This window comes from Dama dama, chromosome 14 (genome assembly GCF_033118175.1).
Source record: "Dama dama isolate Ldn47 chromosome 14, ASM3311817v1, whole genome shotgun sequence".
Taxonomy (NCBI): Eukaryota; Metazoa; Chordata; class Mammalia; order Artiodactyla; family Cervidae; genus Dama; species Dama dama.
The window spans coordinates 27,270,145-27,288,899 of record NC_083694.1 but is presented as its reverse complement, the minus strand read 5'-3'; the positions used below and the strand labels follow the sequence as shown (position 1 = coordinate 27,288,899).

At 51.7% G+C, this 18,755-nt stretch overlaps 1 protein-coding gene across 1 annotated transcript in view; it reads right to left on the bottom strand.

Moving 5' to 3' along the window:
- Window positions 1-4,366: 4,366 nt before the first annotated feature.
- Window positions 4,367-18,755, bottom strand: part of STUM (stum, mechanosensory transduction mediator homolog) — a 58,952-nt gene continuing 44,563 nt past the window's right edge. Inside the window, exons 2-3 of the mRNA XM_061160169.1 lie at window positions 10,668-10,847; window positions 4,367-5,372 (exon numbers count right to left, since the gene is read on the bottom strand). Of these exons, the coding sequence (XP_061016152.1) occupies window positions 5,338-5,372; window positions 10,668-10,847 (215 nt within the window). The 3' untranslated portion in view covers window positions 4,367-5,337. The remainder of the gene's footprint in view (window positions 5,373-10,667; window positions 10,848-18,755) is intronic.

Genomic DNA, 18,755 nt, shown 5'->3' with positions numbered 1-18,755 from the left:
GTCGTCAACCTCCCCCCTCCCTGCCCTGGACAGGATCAGGAAGGGAGAGTGGAATTGGAGGGGGGGCAGTATTTTGGTTTTACTAGGAAGAGTCCATGGGGCCTGCTGCTCCCTCTCCCTGTCCCTCACCTGGCAAGGCTCATCCTCCAAGCTCTTTGCTCTGAAAGAAACGGGAAGAACGACAGCTGCCCAGCCCCTCCTTGTACCCAAGCTACAGATGGTTAAACTGAGACACAAGGCAGTGGGAGAGACAGAGTGCTGAGGGTGGAACTCACCCTCTCCAGGCTTGCAGGGCATTTGGGGTCACCTTGGTTTGGGGTTTTCCCCACCCATCACCAGAGGGGCTCATCCTCTCTCCACATGGGATTTGGGGGGGATCCATGAAAAGCTGAGCATAATCCTTCACGCTCTGTGAGTTCAGGAACTTTCTGAAGCTCTAAGAATCTGAAGGGAACAAAATTGATGAAAAATACAGGCCCCCAAGCATCACCACCTACTCAGGCTGACCTCAGCCTCCCTTCTGTTGACAGCCTGGCTTCCTATCTCCTCTAGCACATGCCAAACTCTCTGGGGGCTCAGCCCTAGGCCTTGGAGAGTATCTCCCCTCTCTGACCTCCACTCACCTCACCATCCCACCTGGGGTGCTGCTCACCAGGAAGACAGCACCTTTGATCAGCTTCTCCAAAGCCACGCTCAGGACCTACTTGGTCCATTTGGTGCCCACTGAGGGCTTGCTGATGCACAAAAGCAAAACAGGAGCCCCCACACATAGGACTGCAGGAAGCTGGCACAGGGAGCCTGTGGAGACAAAGGCTGGGTTCCATGGAGGAGCGTGTGTCAGCAAATGGTCAGCAACTGCTTCAAATTGCTCATCCCAGAGACGAGGTCATGGTCTGTGGGGAGCGGGGACTGGTCCTTTAAAAGTGCTCTGCCACCTTGGGATGGGGAGGGTGGTGGGAGAAGGTTCAAGAGGGAGGGGACATAGTATACCTACGGCTGATTCATGTTGATGTTTGGCAGAAACCAACACAATATTGTAAAGCAATTATCCTTCAATTAAAAGTAAATAGATTTTTAAAAAACATAGCAAAAAAGGGCTCAGCCACCTCCAGCCTGCCTGTTGAAAATCCTCTAAACCAACCAGCAACAGGGAGGAATAACAACAGTGAACAGCTCCTGCAGACACCAACTGGAGAATTTACATCTACATTCTATATCCCCAAGTGGTTTACACAGTGCAAGAGGCTTTCTTTGCCAATATCACTAACACGATAAAAACAGCTGGTGTCATTAAATCCCGAGGTGGGCCTGCAGCCCACAGCCTGCTCTCCTCCCAGGAGGGGATCCGCCCCAGCTCAGGCCCAGGGACTCAGACAAGCTGAATAGCGACAAAACTGAAATGGTCCTGAATGTTAGGACCAGGCAGCCCCTCATATCAGGTCCGCCGTTCTCTTACACTGCCATATGGGGCGCCCTTCGGGCCTGCCTTCAACGAGGAGCGTGGGTCTGAGGGCCAGCTGGGATGCTGACAGCAGGCTGGCACCCTGTTACTGCTGAGTGGGCCAGGCACCACCCACCCCCTGCCGAGGACTCCCTCTTGGCCACTGAAGTCAGCTCCATGCCATGAGCGTGTGATGGGGGACCCATGGCCTCCTCTCTTGGTGCCTCAGTTCTGACATTTGAAAACCCAGCACACAGTGCCTGGCAAGGGCCCAGTGTCTGGAGGCTGTCCTTGTCAAGGGGGCAGACATGTGGGTCCAAGGCAGCAGGGGAGGGCCCTGTGTCCCTTCCTCCCCTCCCTTCACATGCAGCCAAGAGGCTGGCTTCGAGGCCATAGCGGGGTAGCTCCTGCCTGTTACCCCAGCACCACAGAAGGCAGGAGGGGTGCTGGACTGGCGCCAGGAGCCATCTGTCCCTGTGGCTCCCACAGGGACCCCACCCTTCCCGAAGTCTTGTCTGGGACTCAGATCTTAAGATCCAGGTGGACTGTCTCCACTGTCCACAGGACAATCCCAGGCTGCCAGATGGCTCATGCTGGCTGTAGGATCCTGCTCTGGCCCGAGGGAATTGCCACTGTGATCCAAGTTTCTCATTCACTATTAGGTTCTCTGTGTGCCTGTGATCCCTGTCCCAAGCACCCATGGCCTAGGAATGTCCTACGGAATTCTGACGGATTGATGGCTGGACCTGAAACACACCCTGGGGTTTTTGGACCATCATCTTTGAGACAAGACCCAACCAGAGTGTTGGGTGTCAACCAAGCACTTGCTCATACAAGGTTCCTGCTTTTCAGCTGGCCAGTGCTTCATAGATTAACTCCGGCCATCTAACAGTCAGTGGACATGACTTTGAGCAAACTCGGGGAGATGGTGAAGGACAGGGAAGTCTGGCGTGTTGCAGTCTACAAGGTTGCAAAGAGTCAGACACGACTTGGCGACTGGACAAGCTAACAACCTGAGCGGCCAGCTCAGAGGACTAGGAGTACATTGGCCACTGTTCCTTATCTAATGACAACATGATGCTGAGACTGTGGTCTCACTTAGAAAGAAGCTATTTTGCGCTGACCCGCCTGCCAGGCGGTCTTCACAGACTCATTGTTCAGAAGATGGGCGGAGGTCTACCTGGAAAGGGCCTGCCTCCTGAGGTTGGTGGGTTCTCAAGTTGGGAGAAGCAGCCACAGGTGAGGGAAGGATCTGGGATGGAAGATGCCCTTCCAGGCACACACACCCCTGCATGAAGCCAGCCCACACTGGGACTCGTGGTGACACCTGTCACTCAAGAAAACGCCTCCCCCCCGCCCCCCGCCGTGTCTGAATTGTGTCACTAAACATGAGACATAAATTGCTAGCTCTTCTCTACCCCCCTCAGCAGCCACCCCCAGCCATGCCAGGAAAATAAGACCCACCTCTCCCTGTGGGTGCTGCCCCCACCTGATATCTGTCATTGCAAACTCAGGGGAGCTGTCTGGGGGTGACGGGCTGTGGGCTGGCCTCCCTTCCCTCCACTGGAGCTGTTTTTATCTGACTCCAGGGGAGGCTCCACAAACCGATGCCGCTTCCTCGAGAGCAACCAGCCGCCAGCCTGCTCTCCTCTTGGCCCAGAGGATGCTGTCTTCTCACAGCGGAAGGTTCTGACTTTCTGGATAAAGCCAAATCTGAGCCCACGAAGCTGCAAAGGCTTGGGTTGGGGCCAGGAAGAAAGGAGGGGTAAGAGACAGACACTGCCAGGCGTCCAGGACATGTAACCTGGCCCCAGGCAGCTCATCAGAACCAAGGGATGGATGGGGAGGTGGGAGGCGGGTGGGAGGCGGGATCAGGCTGAGGAGCGGAGAGCCCACCTCTGAGTCGGGGCCCGGGGTGGAGGTGGGGGGCAGCAAGTGACTGAGGGAATTCCATTTCTTCAAGGATGCCGGTTTGCTGTCCAGGCCACAGGGAGCCCGAGACCCACCTCCCAGCAGGACTATAACTAGAAAGTTCGGTGGATGGGGTGGGTGGGCCACCGCCCCAGGTGGAGAGTCCAGGAACAGAGACTAAGCATGCAGTGGCCCCCAAAGGGGCTTACGGTGGGGCAAGGGGCCTGCCCAGCTGCCGGTTCCCCAAGCCTTCCCATCCATTAAGGGGAAAACGACCAGAAAAGGCCGCTCTTCTGTGCTCCTTTGCTTCAGTCATGTCCGAATCTCTGTGGCCCTATGGACCACAGCTCCCAGGCTCCTCTGTCCATGGGATTCTCCAGGCAAGAATACTGGAGTCGGTTGCTGTGTCCTCCTCCAGGGGATTCTCCCAACTCAGGGATCGAAACTGCGTCTCTGTCTCTTGCATTGGCAGGTGGATTCATTACCACTAGTGCCACAGGCCACTCTTCCATCCCTGGCCAAATTCTGACTGAGTCCCTGATAGATAGGAAAAGCCCCTTGCAGAGAAACACACCCAATGGCACAAAGTCCAGTGAGGCCAGAAACTTGGCTTTGGGCCAGTCCCACATTTTAACAACCCCTACGTTAGAATGAAAATGACAAGAAAGCAGGCATGTGAATGTCTACCTTGTCACTGTCATTTAGATCTCTTTTCTCTTAATTGCTGATTGATCTTGAATCAGACATCTTCTGGTGGTTGTGGCTCTGTAACAATCACTTAGGTGTCACAAAGGGCCCGATCATCCCTTTGCGACAGGAGGAATCCCCATGTAACACCAGCGAGGTGGCCTGAATGCCTCTGTTTGCAGGATTTTTGCAGAAGAAGGATTTTCAGAGAGGGATCCACCACCCCCTGCAATTATTATTTTTTTTTTTGCAATTCTAAAACCCCTAAAGCTCTCAAATGGTGAGTTTTCTCCCCTTACATATTTAGTGGCAAAATCTGACCTGTACTGAGGCGAAGCTATTTACAGTTTTATTGATCCTAATAAGTCTGATTATTCACATGCTCCTCTGCAGAAATGGTCCCGTGTTTCATGGTGTGAGCAGGTCTAGACTCCGCTGGGCTGTCACGAAATGGATGGCAAACGTTTCTTCTTCTCTTCCTCAGATCTAAAACATGTGAAGTCAGAGACCTGTCGGCCCTAAGGATTTCAGAGAAAGGAGTGCAGGCCCCAGACAGTGTTGAGTATGATGGGGAAGGCTGCCCACGTGAACCTGGGTTGGTGAATGTGTACATGAACATCTGGCAATTCCAGCAGTTTTGCCCCAGGAATGGAGCCACTGCCTTCTTTCCCAGGGAAACAAAGGTCAGATCCGCCCAGACCTGGAGACTTCAGGGGTGAGGAGATGGGGGCGGCCATGGGGCCAGCAGACACCCGTAGGGACCCGTCCCCGCGTACAGCTGAGGGCACAGCAGGCTTTTCCACACCGGGCAGGAATCTGTCTATCCTTACTCACACCCCGGTGTTGCCCCCAGGAGACCACTCCCACAGGGGCCCGGAGGAGGTGTCCCCCGTAGTCCTGCCCCTTGACGAGCCCTGCTCGCCTGGACGGGGTCACTGCTGCCTGGCCTGGCCACCCCGCACGTCCGCACGGTGGGCAGCGGACGAGGCGAGGCGGCCCGAGCCTGGGGTGCTCCAGCTTCTTGCATCAGCATTCCCACCTCCACCGACTCCCCACCCAGCCCAGATGCCCTCTGGGCGTCTGCGCTACAAGACTCTCTGGAGCAGCAGGAGGAGCTGGCAGCTCTCAGAGCCTGCTGAGAAAAGCAGGTGCGTTTTCAAAATAAATAGTATTCTCAAATCCCCTTCTTTCCACTCCAAGCCCAGGAAGCGGCAGAAGAGAACACGTGAAGACCCCGGGCCGGCCGCTGCCTGACGTGGCCCTCCTGGGCACCGGGCTTCTCAGCGGCTCGCCCGGGCTCACAGCTGCTGTGGGATGCCCTGCTCCTTGTAGCCTGTGAGGGAGAAGCAGAGGAGAGATGGTCAGACACCCACTTCCCTCACCATTTCTCCAGGCGGTGCCCCCGGACTCGAATATGCTAGAACTTATTCACACAGACGTGTGAATGACTGCTACAGCCGTGGTCCAGCTTTTCCCAAGGGCGTTGGCTTCTTAATGGGGAACAAGGGGATGAGTGGAGAGAGTGGATTTCGGGGTTTAGTGGGGGAGACATGAGAAGAGGGTTTCTGTTACAGACCTGCTGGGGGTTGAAAGGTTATCAACGTGCTCCTGAATCCACACCCCTGAAGCCACTGCACAAACATGGCCCTGGCCAACTGGCCTGCTGCCATTTCCTAACGTGGCCCCTTGGGAGAAGGTGCCAGGAAGACTTCCCCAAGTGATGGGCATCTGGTACGTGTGGACGGAAAAGAGAAAGGAAAAGGAAGACTGCATAGAGAAGGGAGGAGCCAAGCCGGCGTGCTCCATCAGCTGGACATCGGTAACACAGGCCAAGGTGACTGCTGGCTTCGAGCCTCTTAAAGCCTTGGTGGTGACTATGAGGACATGAGAAAAACTTGATCACTGTTGATATTAAGGAACTGATGCTAGTTTATTTGAGCATGAAAAGGTACTGTGGTTCCTTTTTTTTTTTTTAAAGACATCTACTGGGATATTTAAGGGTGAAATTTTCATCTGGGTTTGCTGAGTAGTTACCCCTATTAGCTGGGAACTCAGCCCACAGAGGAGCATCAGTGAACTTGTTTTTTTCCTCTCTCTCTATTTACCAGGTTACTAATTAAGTTAAGGTGTTGGGGTGGAGGCAGACGCAGGCAGTAATAGATGAAAACAGAGTGGCCATGAATGGATGATGGTCGAAGCTGGTATAGGCGTTTAGCGACTCACTATACTAGGCCTTCTATTTGTGTCTATGATTAAACATTTTCCAAAATAAAAAACTAAAAATGGAAGCTTGTTGACCAACTGGGAGAGGGGGTGTTTGTGTTCGGGGAGTGGGGAGTAGGCAGGGGACGGGGAGGGTAGCAGTGTGAGGTGGGGGGAGGGCAGTGAAGGGGAGGGTCCAGGCAGCCCAGGCATGAGACCTGTGCATACCCCAATAGACTCACCTTGGGAAACTTCAGAGAAGCACAGGAATATGAGGCAGCATGAGGAAGAGGAGAAAAAGAAAAAGAGAAAACAGTCTAAAAAAAGAGGCCAGACGTGAGACAAGCTGGGACCTGGCACCTGGGACCCTTTGCTGCAGTGCTGGCACCTGGACAAACTCTCTCTGAGCAACAAAATGCAAAGACACTATGAGGGATCAAAAATAACTGTAGGCATGTGTGTGATCAGTAGGGGCAAATTATGGACAAGAAGATACAAAAAGACCAAAAGAACCAACTGTCACTTCTGAAGAGCCTGGAGCAAAAGCAGGATATCATGCATGTCCCCTGCACACACACCACCCACGCCACCCCTCCAGCCAGACCCCTGGACCTGCCCCTACCTTCATCCCGTGTAAGGAATCAGTTCACCTTTTTGCTCAGGGAGTGACCAAGGGAACCTGTTATTTGTTCTCACTCCCCTCTACTGCAACAGGGGCCCCCAGTAAAACCTTGCCTGATTTCTCATCTGGCTTCTTATCAGTTTCAACTGATTAAGGAGGCCAAGAACCCTGGTCGGTAGCAGAGGGACGGCCTGAAATTTAAAAAGGGAGAGGCTGCATGGTGGGGATTGGGAGATGGAAGAGGGCTGCATCCACAGTGACCAGCCACTGTGGCCAGTGGGCAGCCCCCGAGGGTGTGTGGGCAGGAGTGCAGAGTGAGCATTCTCCCCTCCCTGGGGGTCACACTCTGTGAGACACCGCCAAGGAGCTCTCTCCTCTTCCCTCCGAATCTCAGCCAAGGTCGCTCTTCTGCTCACCTCCTTCCCCTTACTCTTTTTCTGCCCCCAACCCATGTTTGCCGCGAGATGAATTCTGGATTGGCTCCAAGGAGGGACAGCTCCAGGACAGGTTTGACTGTGACAACCTGCTGTTGAAGTGACCCATCCTGGCTCCTGTGTAAGCCATGGGGTTCACATTTTATGTGGACAGGAGTCACATATATGAAACCTAATGCTTTGGGAAAGACTCAGGCAGGGAATGGCAGACAGACTTTTATCTTGTAGACATCTTGGATCCATTAGTAGTGACTGCCTGCAGCCCTGTGTTGAAAACAGGTAAGACTATTCAGCAGAAAGTGTCACGATAGATTACCAATATCTGCCATGGGTATCAGAGAAGGCAATGGCACCCCATTCCAGTACTCTTGCCTGGAAAATCCCATGGATGGAGGAGCCTGGTAGGCTGCGGTCCATGGGGTCACTAAGAGTCGGACATGACTGAGCAACTTCACTTTCACTTCTCACTTTCACACATTGGAGAAGGAAATGGCAACCCTCTCCAGTGTTCTTGCCTGGAGAATCCCAGGGACGGGGGAGCCTGGTGGGTTGCGGTCTATGGGATCAGAGTCGGACACGACTGAAGTGACTTAGCAGCAGCAGCAGCCATGGGTATGGCAGCTGAAAAAGGCTCCTGTACAATTACCAAGTATTTATTGACCCACAACCAATACAGGCTACTGTTAACTGTTATTGATTATTTTTATTAATATAAACAGAGCAATAGCCTTGCAAGTTCCTAATTTTAACTGCTACTTTGATTTAGAGTTCTCTGATTTCCCCAGGAGGTTTTTCTTGATGGTGTGTTTCTTTTGTTGTTATTGTTTTAATTAATTAATAAATTCTTTATAGTAGGTCCTTGTCGGTAATCTATTTTAAATTTAGTAGTATGTACATGTCAGTTCCAAACTCCCAATCTATCCTTTCCCATGGTATGTTTCTTGGGGACACTCACGCAATGCTAGGTAAAAAAAATTACCCTGTGTTGTGACAATTGAAAAGTCTCCTTCATTTTTACAGGAAGAAGTTGGAGTAACACGAGAAATAACAACCACTTATCTAACTATCTACTAGGGCAGACATTGTGCCAGGACAGTCCATTGTGACTATTCTCTTCAATGTAGTATTCCTGAGACGTGCACACTCCACTGTTGCTTGGGGTGATCTCAGCCCACAGCACCATCTCAACAGTGGCAATTACTGATCCTTTGCAGGTGGGTTAACTTTCTGGAAAAAGGGGCAGAGGCACCTGTTGCTGAGATGGGTTAGCGAGTCTGGTGCCTAGGTGGGATAAGTGGGTAGCAGTGAGGGGTGGTGGGTTTTCTGGTGCAGCCCTCAAGTCCATCCCCCAAACAGTGTTCTAAAAAGTCTGACACAAAGACAGCATTCCTAGAACAAAGGAGGTGACCCACCGTGAAGGCGTGGGCTGGGAGGAAGGGGACAGGAAGGGAGTGGTGGTGGGTTCCAGCACTTGAGTAGCCTGCAGCCCGGCTATGGCCCCCACACCAGCCTTGAGAGAGGGGGTGATGCTGAGTCAACAGCTAGGGTGGTAGAAGGTGAGGAAGCGACAGGTTCCCATCTGCCCTTCTCGGGTCTCTGCTTCCTCCTCTAGGAGGTGATAAAGGGGAGTTCTTGAAGCTATCTCTAAGATCCAGACCCTGTGGGGTCTAGTATCAAGCGTGACCCAAAAAGAGAATGCCAGAAAGCTCTAGGCACCAGGTTAGGCATCAATACAATTATTGTGACATAGCTTTGTGCCACTGTAACAGAAAGTCTCCTCACTAACATGCCCGGGTGCCTGGCCCAACAGCTGAGTGATGAGATGACTCAGTAAGAGGGGTCCGGGGCTCATACTGGGCGGAGACGGGGCAGCCTTCCCAGGCTTTCCATCAGCCACTGAGGAAGCCTCTGAGAGCAGAGGGCCCCTTCCAGGTTACAGATGGGAACAGGCATCTCAGGGAAGCACCAAACGCCTTCTGGGAAATGGTCAGACTTGGCTTCTCTGGACTCACAGGATGATTGGCGGCATGCCTGTTTTATCAGCGATGCTCTGCCCCACTCCCCACAAATGGAAGTGGTCCGTGGACCTGCCCCCAGGGCGGGGCTCCCCCAGGGAGCTGGACGCTCCTGCCTCGGTCTCTGCCTGCTCTGCAGGCTCACCAACCCCCTTGCTGATGGGCAGCCCCCGCCCTGGGAGCAGCTCTCCCCAGGAGGGACTGGACATCTTCCAACTGTTCCTCAGCTTCCCCCGGTGTTCCCCCTGCCCAGTGTTCATCTCCCCGTTCTCTGGCCGCCCCTGTCTCCCAGCTCTAATTCTGAGATGCCCTTGCAGTCCAGCACCCCAGGGGGGAAAGGGGCTGCTTCCACCAGCCTGTCTAACCAATCCACCGGCTCTGCTGGGCTTGCTCAGGCTCAGGGACCTGCCTTTTCTCTGGCCTGGTGGTTTGCCCCCGCTGTTCTTCCCTGACACAGCTCACCTCTGGCACAGGCACTCCACCTGCAAATGCTCTTGTCAGGTGTGGGGCACAGGAGGAGCGTGGGGTGTGGGGAGAAGGGTCAAGGGCCTGCAAGGACGTGCTCCGTGTGAGTGAGGAGCTTCGGCCTAATGAGGTAGACAGAACGTGTGACAACACAGGGACCCGCACGGGGGCACGGGGTGACGAATGTGGCTGCTTAAAATAGGTGTGTCTGTCTTAAGATCTCGCTGGGTTATTTTTAAAATGTTAATCAAGACTTCTTCGGCAGTTTTGTGTCAGGATCAAGTTTGTGTTAAGTGACTGGTGAAGGTCCACTGAATACAAATCAGGAAGAGGAAGGCTTTGGCATCAAGGAACAAAGAGCTTACTTTAAAAGACGTTGAAATTATGCTGTTCTGGCTGTTAAGTAAAAAGCAGTTACAGGGTTTCCTGAGCACAAGTAGGCCCGGTGGCCTGTTCCTTCTTTCTGGAAATGGCATGATGGAGGCACAAGGTACTGAGCTCACATGGGCCACACCCTTGCTACCCCAGTGCTGTCAAGCGGGCTGTTTCCTTGACAAACGTGACGCCTGGTGTGTCTGAGCTGAACAGGCACTCTCTCCCTCCCTTATTCACGCCCTCTGGCCCAGGTCTCTGCCTGGTGGTCTCATGATACCCTGCAGGCCCCAGGGCTGGGCATGCGGGGAGAGTCCCCTAGGCCAGGCGGCCACGGACACCAGTGAGCCCTTGGGGGAGGAGCAGGCCCAGCCATGCAGATCTCCCTGCAAAGCCCCACCTGCCCCCCAACAGAATCACAAACAAACGACCAGCCCCCGCCCCTCCTCCAGCCCTGCTCCCCGCATCCCGGCCCAGCCCCAGCCCCCCAGGGAGGTGGGGCGCCAGCAGCTACTCACTGGCGAGGATGACCATGTCCATGCCCCAGAAGATGCTCATGATCCAGCCCACCATGACGATGGCCGTGAGGATCTGGATGAGGGCCGCGGCGATGTTCAGCCAGAAGACACAGCACACGTGCCTGTCCGGGAGGTCCGTGCGGGCGCCACACAGCACGGTGAAGGCCGAGACGAACGTCCCTGTGAGAGGCCAGAGGGGACAGCCTTTGGAGGGCGCTGGGAGACACAGCGGCACATGTGCCCATCATGAGCTGGGGCCCCAGCGGCTCGCCCTCTGGGAGCTCCGAGAGGAACAGCTCACGTCCAGCACTTGGCTGCTCAGACCACTGGTGCCCATGCTAGAGATGCCAATGTACTAGCCTGGAGGAAGCATGGCCCTGGGTGGCCAAGGACCCAGCATAGTCCTGAGGCCTCAGGGGAACACAGATGTCACCTAACAATCCATCCCTGCCATTAAGGAGCCACAGTGCAGCCCCTTGAAAGGACAACAGGCAACAGGTGGAAAGGACACCAACCTCGTGTGGCAAAGATCCTTAGGGCCTCAGAGTCCAGAGGTAGGAGCTGGAGTCATTGAGGGGACAGGGAAGCCACCCAGAGGGTAAATTCAGGAAGTGACCCCCAGCACACACACTGACCACGGTGCTTGCAGAGGGGAGTAAGCTCAGGCCAAGGTGCATCTCCCAGAACCCTTCCTGTTGAGCCTCTTTTTTGGGGGGCTGGGGCCGGTGGTGGTCGGGGTGGGGGAAGAACCCTTCCTTCAAGGGGCTCTCCCAGACACCCCAGACCTGTAAGAGGAGGGACAGAGAGCCCGAGATTTTCTGAGCAGCCACAAGGCACAAAGCAATGTGGTGGGTGTGTCCATGGTCCTTACTTCATCCCACATTTCCCAGAGCCCTGCAGGTACTAATAATATCGCTACATTTTTATTGACACTTCTCTCAAGCCAGGCTCTTTTCTACATGGGCTCTGAGCCTCGTAATAACCCTGCAAGTTAGTTGGCCTTCCTCCTATCTGTGTGAGTTCCTGATGGCTGCTGTAACAAGTTACTGCAAACTTAGTGGCTTAAAGCAATACAATGCTGGAGATCAGAAGTCTGAAATGGGTCCTCAGGGCTGGGTCCTTTCTGGAGGCTCTGGGGGACAGTGGTTTCCTTGCCTTTTCCATTTTCTCAAGGTTGCCCGCATTCCTTGGCTCATGGCCCCTTCCTTCGTCATCAAAGCCAGGAGCTGTACATCTCTCCTCTCAGACCTCAGCTTCCATCCTTACATCTTCTCCCTCTATGATCCTCCTGTCTCCCTCTTGTAGGGACCCTTCTGACTATCCTGGGCCCACTGGATAATCCAGGGTAAGCCCCATATTTTTAAGATCCTTAAATTAGTCACATCTGAAAAGTCCTTCCTTTTTATGTAAGGTAGCATCTTTGCAGGTTCTGGGATCAGGATACGGATATCTCTGGGGGTGGGCATCATTCTATCTATCACACTATCTTACATATTGCATTAACCTGGAGTTTCTGATGCTTTGGTATCTGGAGACTTGCTGACTCTGTAGAGATCCCCCTCCCAGGGCTAGCCAATTCCTAGGGATAGCAAATGACTTTCTTATGCAAGACAAACAATTGAGAATGCACACCCAGACTGCTCTTTTATAGACTCTCACCCTCTGGGTCACTCTTCTCTGTCCTAATCACTCAGAGCCAGGCATCAGACAGCTCAGGGTGTCCCTACACCCTGGGGGAACACCAGCCCATCCTAAGCCTGCTTGACCTGTCTTGACATTCCTTCCCACGGAAATCACAGCAAAGTTTCCTGCCCAAGTCTCCCCCTAACTTCCTCTGCCTCCTAATGGTCCCTGGTCCTTCCACATGTGTACCTCCAAAGTGTGGTATGCCCTTTCCTCTTAGGAACTGTGAGTAACAAACTATCTTTCCAATGACTGTCATTTCCTGATCTGCTGGCCTCACCATACCTCACTATTAATAATGACAAAACCTACATTTTAAAGTGCACACACACACTCAGAGTCAAGAATTAAGTATCTCAGACTTCCCTGGCGGTCCAGTGGTTAAGAATCCTCGAGCCGATGCAGAAGACACGGGTTTGCTTCCTGGTCTGGGAAGATCCCACATGCCTTGGAGCAACAAAGCCCGGGCCCCACAATTACTGAGCCTGAGCTCCAGGGCCTGAGTGCTCCAGAGCCTGAGTGCTCCACAACAAGAGAAGCCACCACGATGAGAAGCCTGTGCACCACAACTAAAGAGTAGCTCCCACTCTCCATAACTAGTGAAAGAGCCTGCACAGCAACAAAGACCCAGCACAGCCAAAAATAAATTAATTAATTAATTTTAAAAAGAGGATTAAGTATCTTGTCCAAGGTCTCACGCATGGGTAGGCATTGACCCCACCACTGTCTGATGAGAAAGACAAACTTGGAGAAAGGAGAACTGAAAAGTGATGGGGACATGAATTCAGGGCTTAGTAGTGGACATGGAAGGAAATAGGATGTAGGGACCATTAGAATGTATATGTCACCATCCATTGCCTCTGCTTATGTATCATGCTGTGAGACATGAGATAAACACTAGATGACACCATCAAAAAAACACAGTCAAAGCAGCAAGATGGCAGAAGGTGAACAGGAGCATGTGGGGGAAATACTAAGTAAAATTAACACAGGTGTCATTTAATGCATCCCTATAGGGCATTACAACATGCTACCACCCTCTCCGACCCACACTACCTCTAATTCTTATGACAGTTCCTGATGGTTATTATTATCCACACTTTACAGGTGGGGAAACCAAAGATCAAAGAGGCTAAATGACTTGTCCACAGAGTAGAACCCAGATTTGAACCCAGATTTGTCCACAGTGGAAGCCTGAGCTCTTTTCAGTCTAGGGTGTTCCAGCCTTACATTAAAAATTAAGGAAAGTTATGGAAAACAGTATGGCCCTTCCTCAATAAAATTAAAAATAGAGTTGCCATATAACCCAGGAATTCCACTTCTGGGTATATACCCAAAAGAATTGAAAGTAAGGTCTCAAAGAGATATTAGTATGCCTGTGTTCATTGCAGTATTATTCACAATAGCTGAAACATGGGGGCAACCCAAGTGTCTATAGATGGATGAATGGACAAGCAAAATATGATCTATGCGTATCATGGAATAGTATACATCCTTAAAAAGGGAGGAAATTCTGACATGTGCTACAACATAGATGAGCCCTGATGACATTACGTTAAAGTGAAATAAGCCAGTTACAAAATGACAAATGTATTATTTCACTTATATGAGTTACGTAGAGTAGTCAGAATCGTAGGAATAGGAAATAGGATGCTGGTTGCCAAGGTCTGGGGGAGGAGGTTATGAGCAGCTATTGTTTAATGTGTACAGAGTCTCAGTATTGTAAGATAAAAGAGTTCTGGAGACAGATGGTGGTGATGGGTGCACAGCAATTTGAATGTGCTTAATGCCCCTGAATTGTGCACTTAAGAATGGATAAGATGGCAAATTTCACATTCTGTGTCGTTTACTACAATAAAAAGAATTGGAGGGGAAAAGGAAAGAAACTTCATCCTTAATGATTTTCAAAATATTCTTGAACCTCTCCACATGCCCCCACCCCTGCCCTGGCCAATGTCCTTCATGGAAGCAGACGGTGCCCTGACTCTGGCCAACAGTGTCCTGACTCAGTGGGATCTGGCTGAGGTTCTGTGACCCCCTGTCTCTTTGTAGCTGTGGCCTCGCCGTGGTCGTCTTGCCTAGGAAATGGGGACAAGTTTTTGCTAGACTGAACCATAAGAAATCACCATCTTTGTAGGTCAGAGTAGCTGAATAACAGAAATTTCATATGGCTCAGCCTAACATGTATCTGATATGAAAAATTTGAGCATAAGGAAACCCCTGAACTCAGAGATTCTTAGTTAAAAGGTCATCTAATCCATCCTCTGCCAAAAAATGGAATCTCACCAGAATTACCAAACTGATTAGAGGCCAGTGAGCCTCTTCATGCATCTAGTTGCTTGCCATGGAGGCAGGGAGGCCTAGCCAGCCTGCTGCCCTGGGGACAAGCACCATCAGCAAAAAGGAAGGCTTATCTGCTGGGGAAGCTGGGCTGACCCACATTTTATTTAAAAGACAACATGGGTGTGGTGTGGGAGGGACTTTCAGGCACTATTCTTTTACCCACATTGACAAACTAAGACATGTATAAAAATAAAAGCACATTATTCACATACCAACTTGTACAATATGTACATATATTACCTGCAGTTGCATCAATCTGGATAAATTATTAACTATCCAAATTATTAATTTGGATAAATAATTTCATTTACTAGGAAACAATGGTGACAGGTCCCTTTAGCCATTTGTTGTTTTTGTTCAGTCACTCAGTCACGTCCAACACTTTGTGACCCCCTGGACTGCCAGCACACCAGGCTGCCCTGTCCTTCACCATCTCCTGGAGTTTGCTCAGACTCATGTCCATTGAGTTGGTGATGTCACCCCTTTTGCCATATAAGGTAATATATGCCATAGAAGGGCTTCTCAGGTGGCACTAGTAGTAAAGAACCCACCTGCCAATGTAGGAGACAAGAGATGTGGGTTGGATCCCTGGGTTGGGAAGATCCCCCAGAGGAGGGCATGACAACCCACTCCAGTATTCTTGCCTGGAGAATCCCATGGACAGAGGAGCCTGGTGGGTTACAGTCCATAGTGCTGCAGAGTTGCACACGACTGAAGCGACTTAGCACACACTCATGCACATGCCATAGGAGGTCAGCATTAAGCGAATGGATTTTCAACATACAAACATCGTTTTAATCTACTCAACAGGAAATTAAAAGAATGATTTTAGCACAGTTGCATATGAAGAGGTATTATTTAAATGAGTCTTAATTGCTAAAGAGCCCCCCACTCCCAACAGCAACCAGTTAGTTCTAGTTTATTCCATGAGCACCAACCCCGAGCCAGTGCCAAGCCCTGGAACAGAGAGTGCAGGCTGGTGGTGGAGGCTGGCTGGGTCCCTTGCGGGGAGCTCACGCTCTGGTGGGGACACTGGGTTCCAGAAAGAACAGTGACGAATCAAGTTTGGTTTATCAGGAAAGAAGTCACAGAAGAAAACGTGATGAGGGGAAAGGTCTAGAAAGCCAACGGGAAAGAGTCAAGGGGAGGAGGGGAAGAATACCCCAGAGACAACCTAGCATGTCCGTCCAGAAGCCCAGAGGGTGGCAGGGGACTTTGCGGGTACAGGGCGCTGAGCATAGGGTGCCGCGTGCCAGGCAGAGATGAAAAACGGGGCTGGAGGTGGGCAGCTGTCAGACTGGAGGGTCCCTGAGGGCCTTGCTATGGGGCCTGGCTTCCTCTTCCAGGCAACCAGGCAGCCCCTGGGAAGGCTGGTTCCAGTGGGGAATCACAGGTCAGGGTTGAGACCCCCAAGGGGAGGATGGGGCAGAAGGGATAAGGCAGAGTCTGGGAGGTGAGGTGAGATGAGGTGGGCAGGGAGGCATGGTAGTGGGTGCAGGCAAGAGAAGGACCCCCAGGAGGAGGAGGGGGTGTCCTGGGGATTGAGGGGCCTGTTCATTTCAGAGAAGGGAGAAGGGGGCACAGTCGGGTCTGGAAGTCTGGTTTTCCCACACTATGTGGTGAGTGTGGAGCCATAAACCAGGGGGGGGGGGGGCGGGGGGGGGCGGGGGGTGCCCAGTGAGGGCGGTACCCGTGGGCTGAGCAGAGCCGAGCTGGAGACAGGCTCAGGAGGGTCGCCTGCAGGTAGCGGAAGTCATCAAAATGAATAGGGTCACCCAGGAGGGGGTGGAATTCAAGGAAAGCCCCAGGGGACATCAAGACCACCAAGGGGACAGAGTGGGGCCGATAAGAGAGAGGTGAGAGTGTGTGTCCCAGACACAGAGGAGTCTCAGGGAAGAGGAGCTGGTGGACAGGGTCACCTGCTGCAGAGATGGAGTGGGGACAGGCGGGTCCCGGGTCGAATTAAGTCACCAGTGGCCTCAGGGAGAGTCTGAGAAGCTGAGGGGCTGAGAGCAGGGAGCAGGATATCAGAGTTTCAGGGAGAAAAAGAGGTGAGGATTCGAGAACATGGGAGAGGACCCCTCTCTCCAAAGTCCTTGGGAGAAACTCAAGCTTGTATGGCTGCTGAGGAGAAGCTGGCGGGGAGGGAGAGGATGAGGATATAACCAGACCAGAGAAGGAGGTAGCAAGGTTTTTGACCAGGTGAAAAGGTGAGGGGTGGGGGGATCTATTGCAGATTTTCCAAACTAGTTCACACGTTAGAGTTCTCCAACTGAGGTTTATTTATTTCCAAATGGAAATTTATTTCCCAATTAGGAAAGGAGTATGTCAAGGCTGTATATTGTCACCCTGCTTATTTAACTTATATGCAGAGTACAACATGCGAAATGCTGGGCTGGATGAAGCACAAGCTGGAATCAAGATTGCTGGGAGAAATATCAATAATCTCAGATATGCAGATGACACCACCCTTATGGCAGAAAGCAGAGAAGAACTAAAGAGCTTCTTAATGAAAGTGAAAGAGGAGAGTGGAAAAGTTGGCTTAAAACTCAACATTCAGAAAACTAAGATCATGGCATCCCTTCCCATCACTTCATGGCAAATAGATGGGGAAACAGTGGGAGACTTAATTTTTTTGGGCTCCAAAACCACTGCAGATGGTGACTTCAGCCATGAAATTAAAAGATGCTTGCTGCTTGGAAGAAAAGCTATGATCAACCTAGACAGAATATTAAAAAACAGAGACATTACTTTGCTGAAAAAGGTCCATCTAGTCAAAGCTATGGTTTTTCCAGTAGTCATGTGTGGATGTGAGAGTTGGACTATAAAGAAAGCTGAGCGCCAAAGAACTGTTGCTTTTGAACTGTGGGGTTGGAGAAGACTCTTGAGAGTCCCTTGGACTGCAAGGAGATCCAGCCAGTCCATCCTAAAGGAAATCAGTCCTGAATATTCATTGGAAGGACTGAGGCTGAAGCTGAAACTCCAATACTTTGGCCACATGATGTGAAGAACTGACTCATTGGAAAAGACCTTGATGCTGGGAAAGACTGAAGGCAGGAGGAGAAGCGGGTGACAGAGGATGAGATGGTTGGATGGCATCACCAACTCAATGGACATGAGTTTGAGAAAGCTCTGGGAGTTGGTGATGGACAGGGAAGCCGGGCATGCTGCAGTCCATGGGATCACAAAGATTTGGACACGACTGAGTGACTGAACTGAACTGAACTGAGGTTTATACAAACGCAGGTTGCAGGGTGCCTGAAGGGTGCCTCCAGGCCACCAGAGGCACAGGGATGGGTCCAGGGACTGCTTGTTTGAGATCAGAAAAGAAGCATTCCCCCAGCTGATTCCAACACACAATCAGGCTTGAGAATCCTTCCCTGATAGGTGGAGAGATTGCCCTCCCAGATAGAGAACCAGAGAACCACACAACCTGGTAGGAAATTAGCCCACAATTCTGGCCTTTAACTCTGTCCCAAAGCATCCCCCACAAGTCTCAGATCTCAGTCAGGGAAGCTGTCCTCCACAGCAGAGGCAGGGGCCCAGGTCCAATCAGGGCTTCCCTGGGGGCTCAATGGTAAAGAACCCACGTGTAATGTAGGTGATGCAGTTTCAATCCATGGGTTGGGAAGATTCCCAGGAGAAGGAAATGGCAACCGACTCTAGTATTCCCTTGCCTGGAGAATCGCATAGAACAGAGGAGCCTGGCTGGCTACAGTCCATGACGTCACAAAGAGTTGGACATGATTGACTGATTAAATAGCAGCAAGGTCCAGCCAAACACTGACTGGCACAAAGGAAAATGATGGTAATGAACTGAACTGTCAACTACAATAATCAGTTTGCTGAAAGACACCTGGAAGCTAGGTGCAGACATATGCATTCTGCGTCCTACATGGAGACAGATGGGTGGAGAAGCCTGAGGAGGACCCTGCCCCCAGCCCATAGAGACTTACAGCAAAGATGCCAGAGGGCTTTGCAGCCAGAGGGCTTTGCAGCCACAGTCTTCTCTGGCCATCAGGGCTCTGCTGAGATCACTGGTTTCCCCAAGGAGCTCGGGCT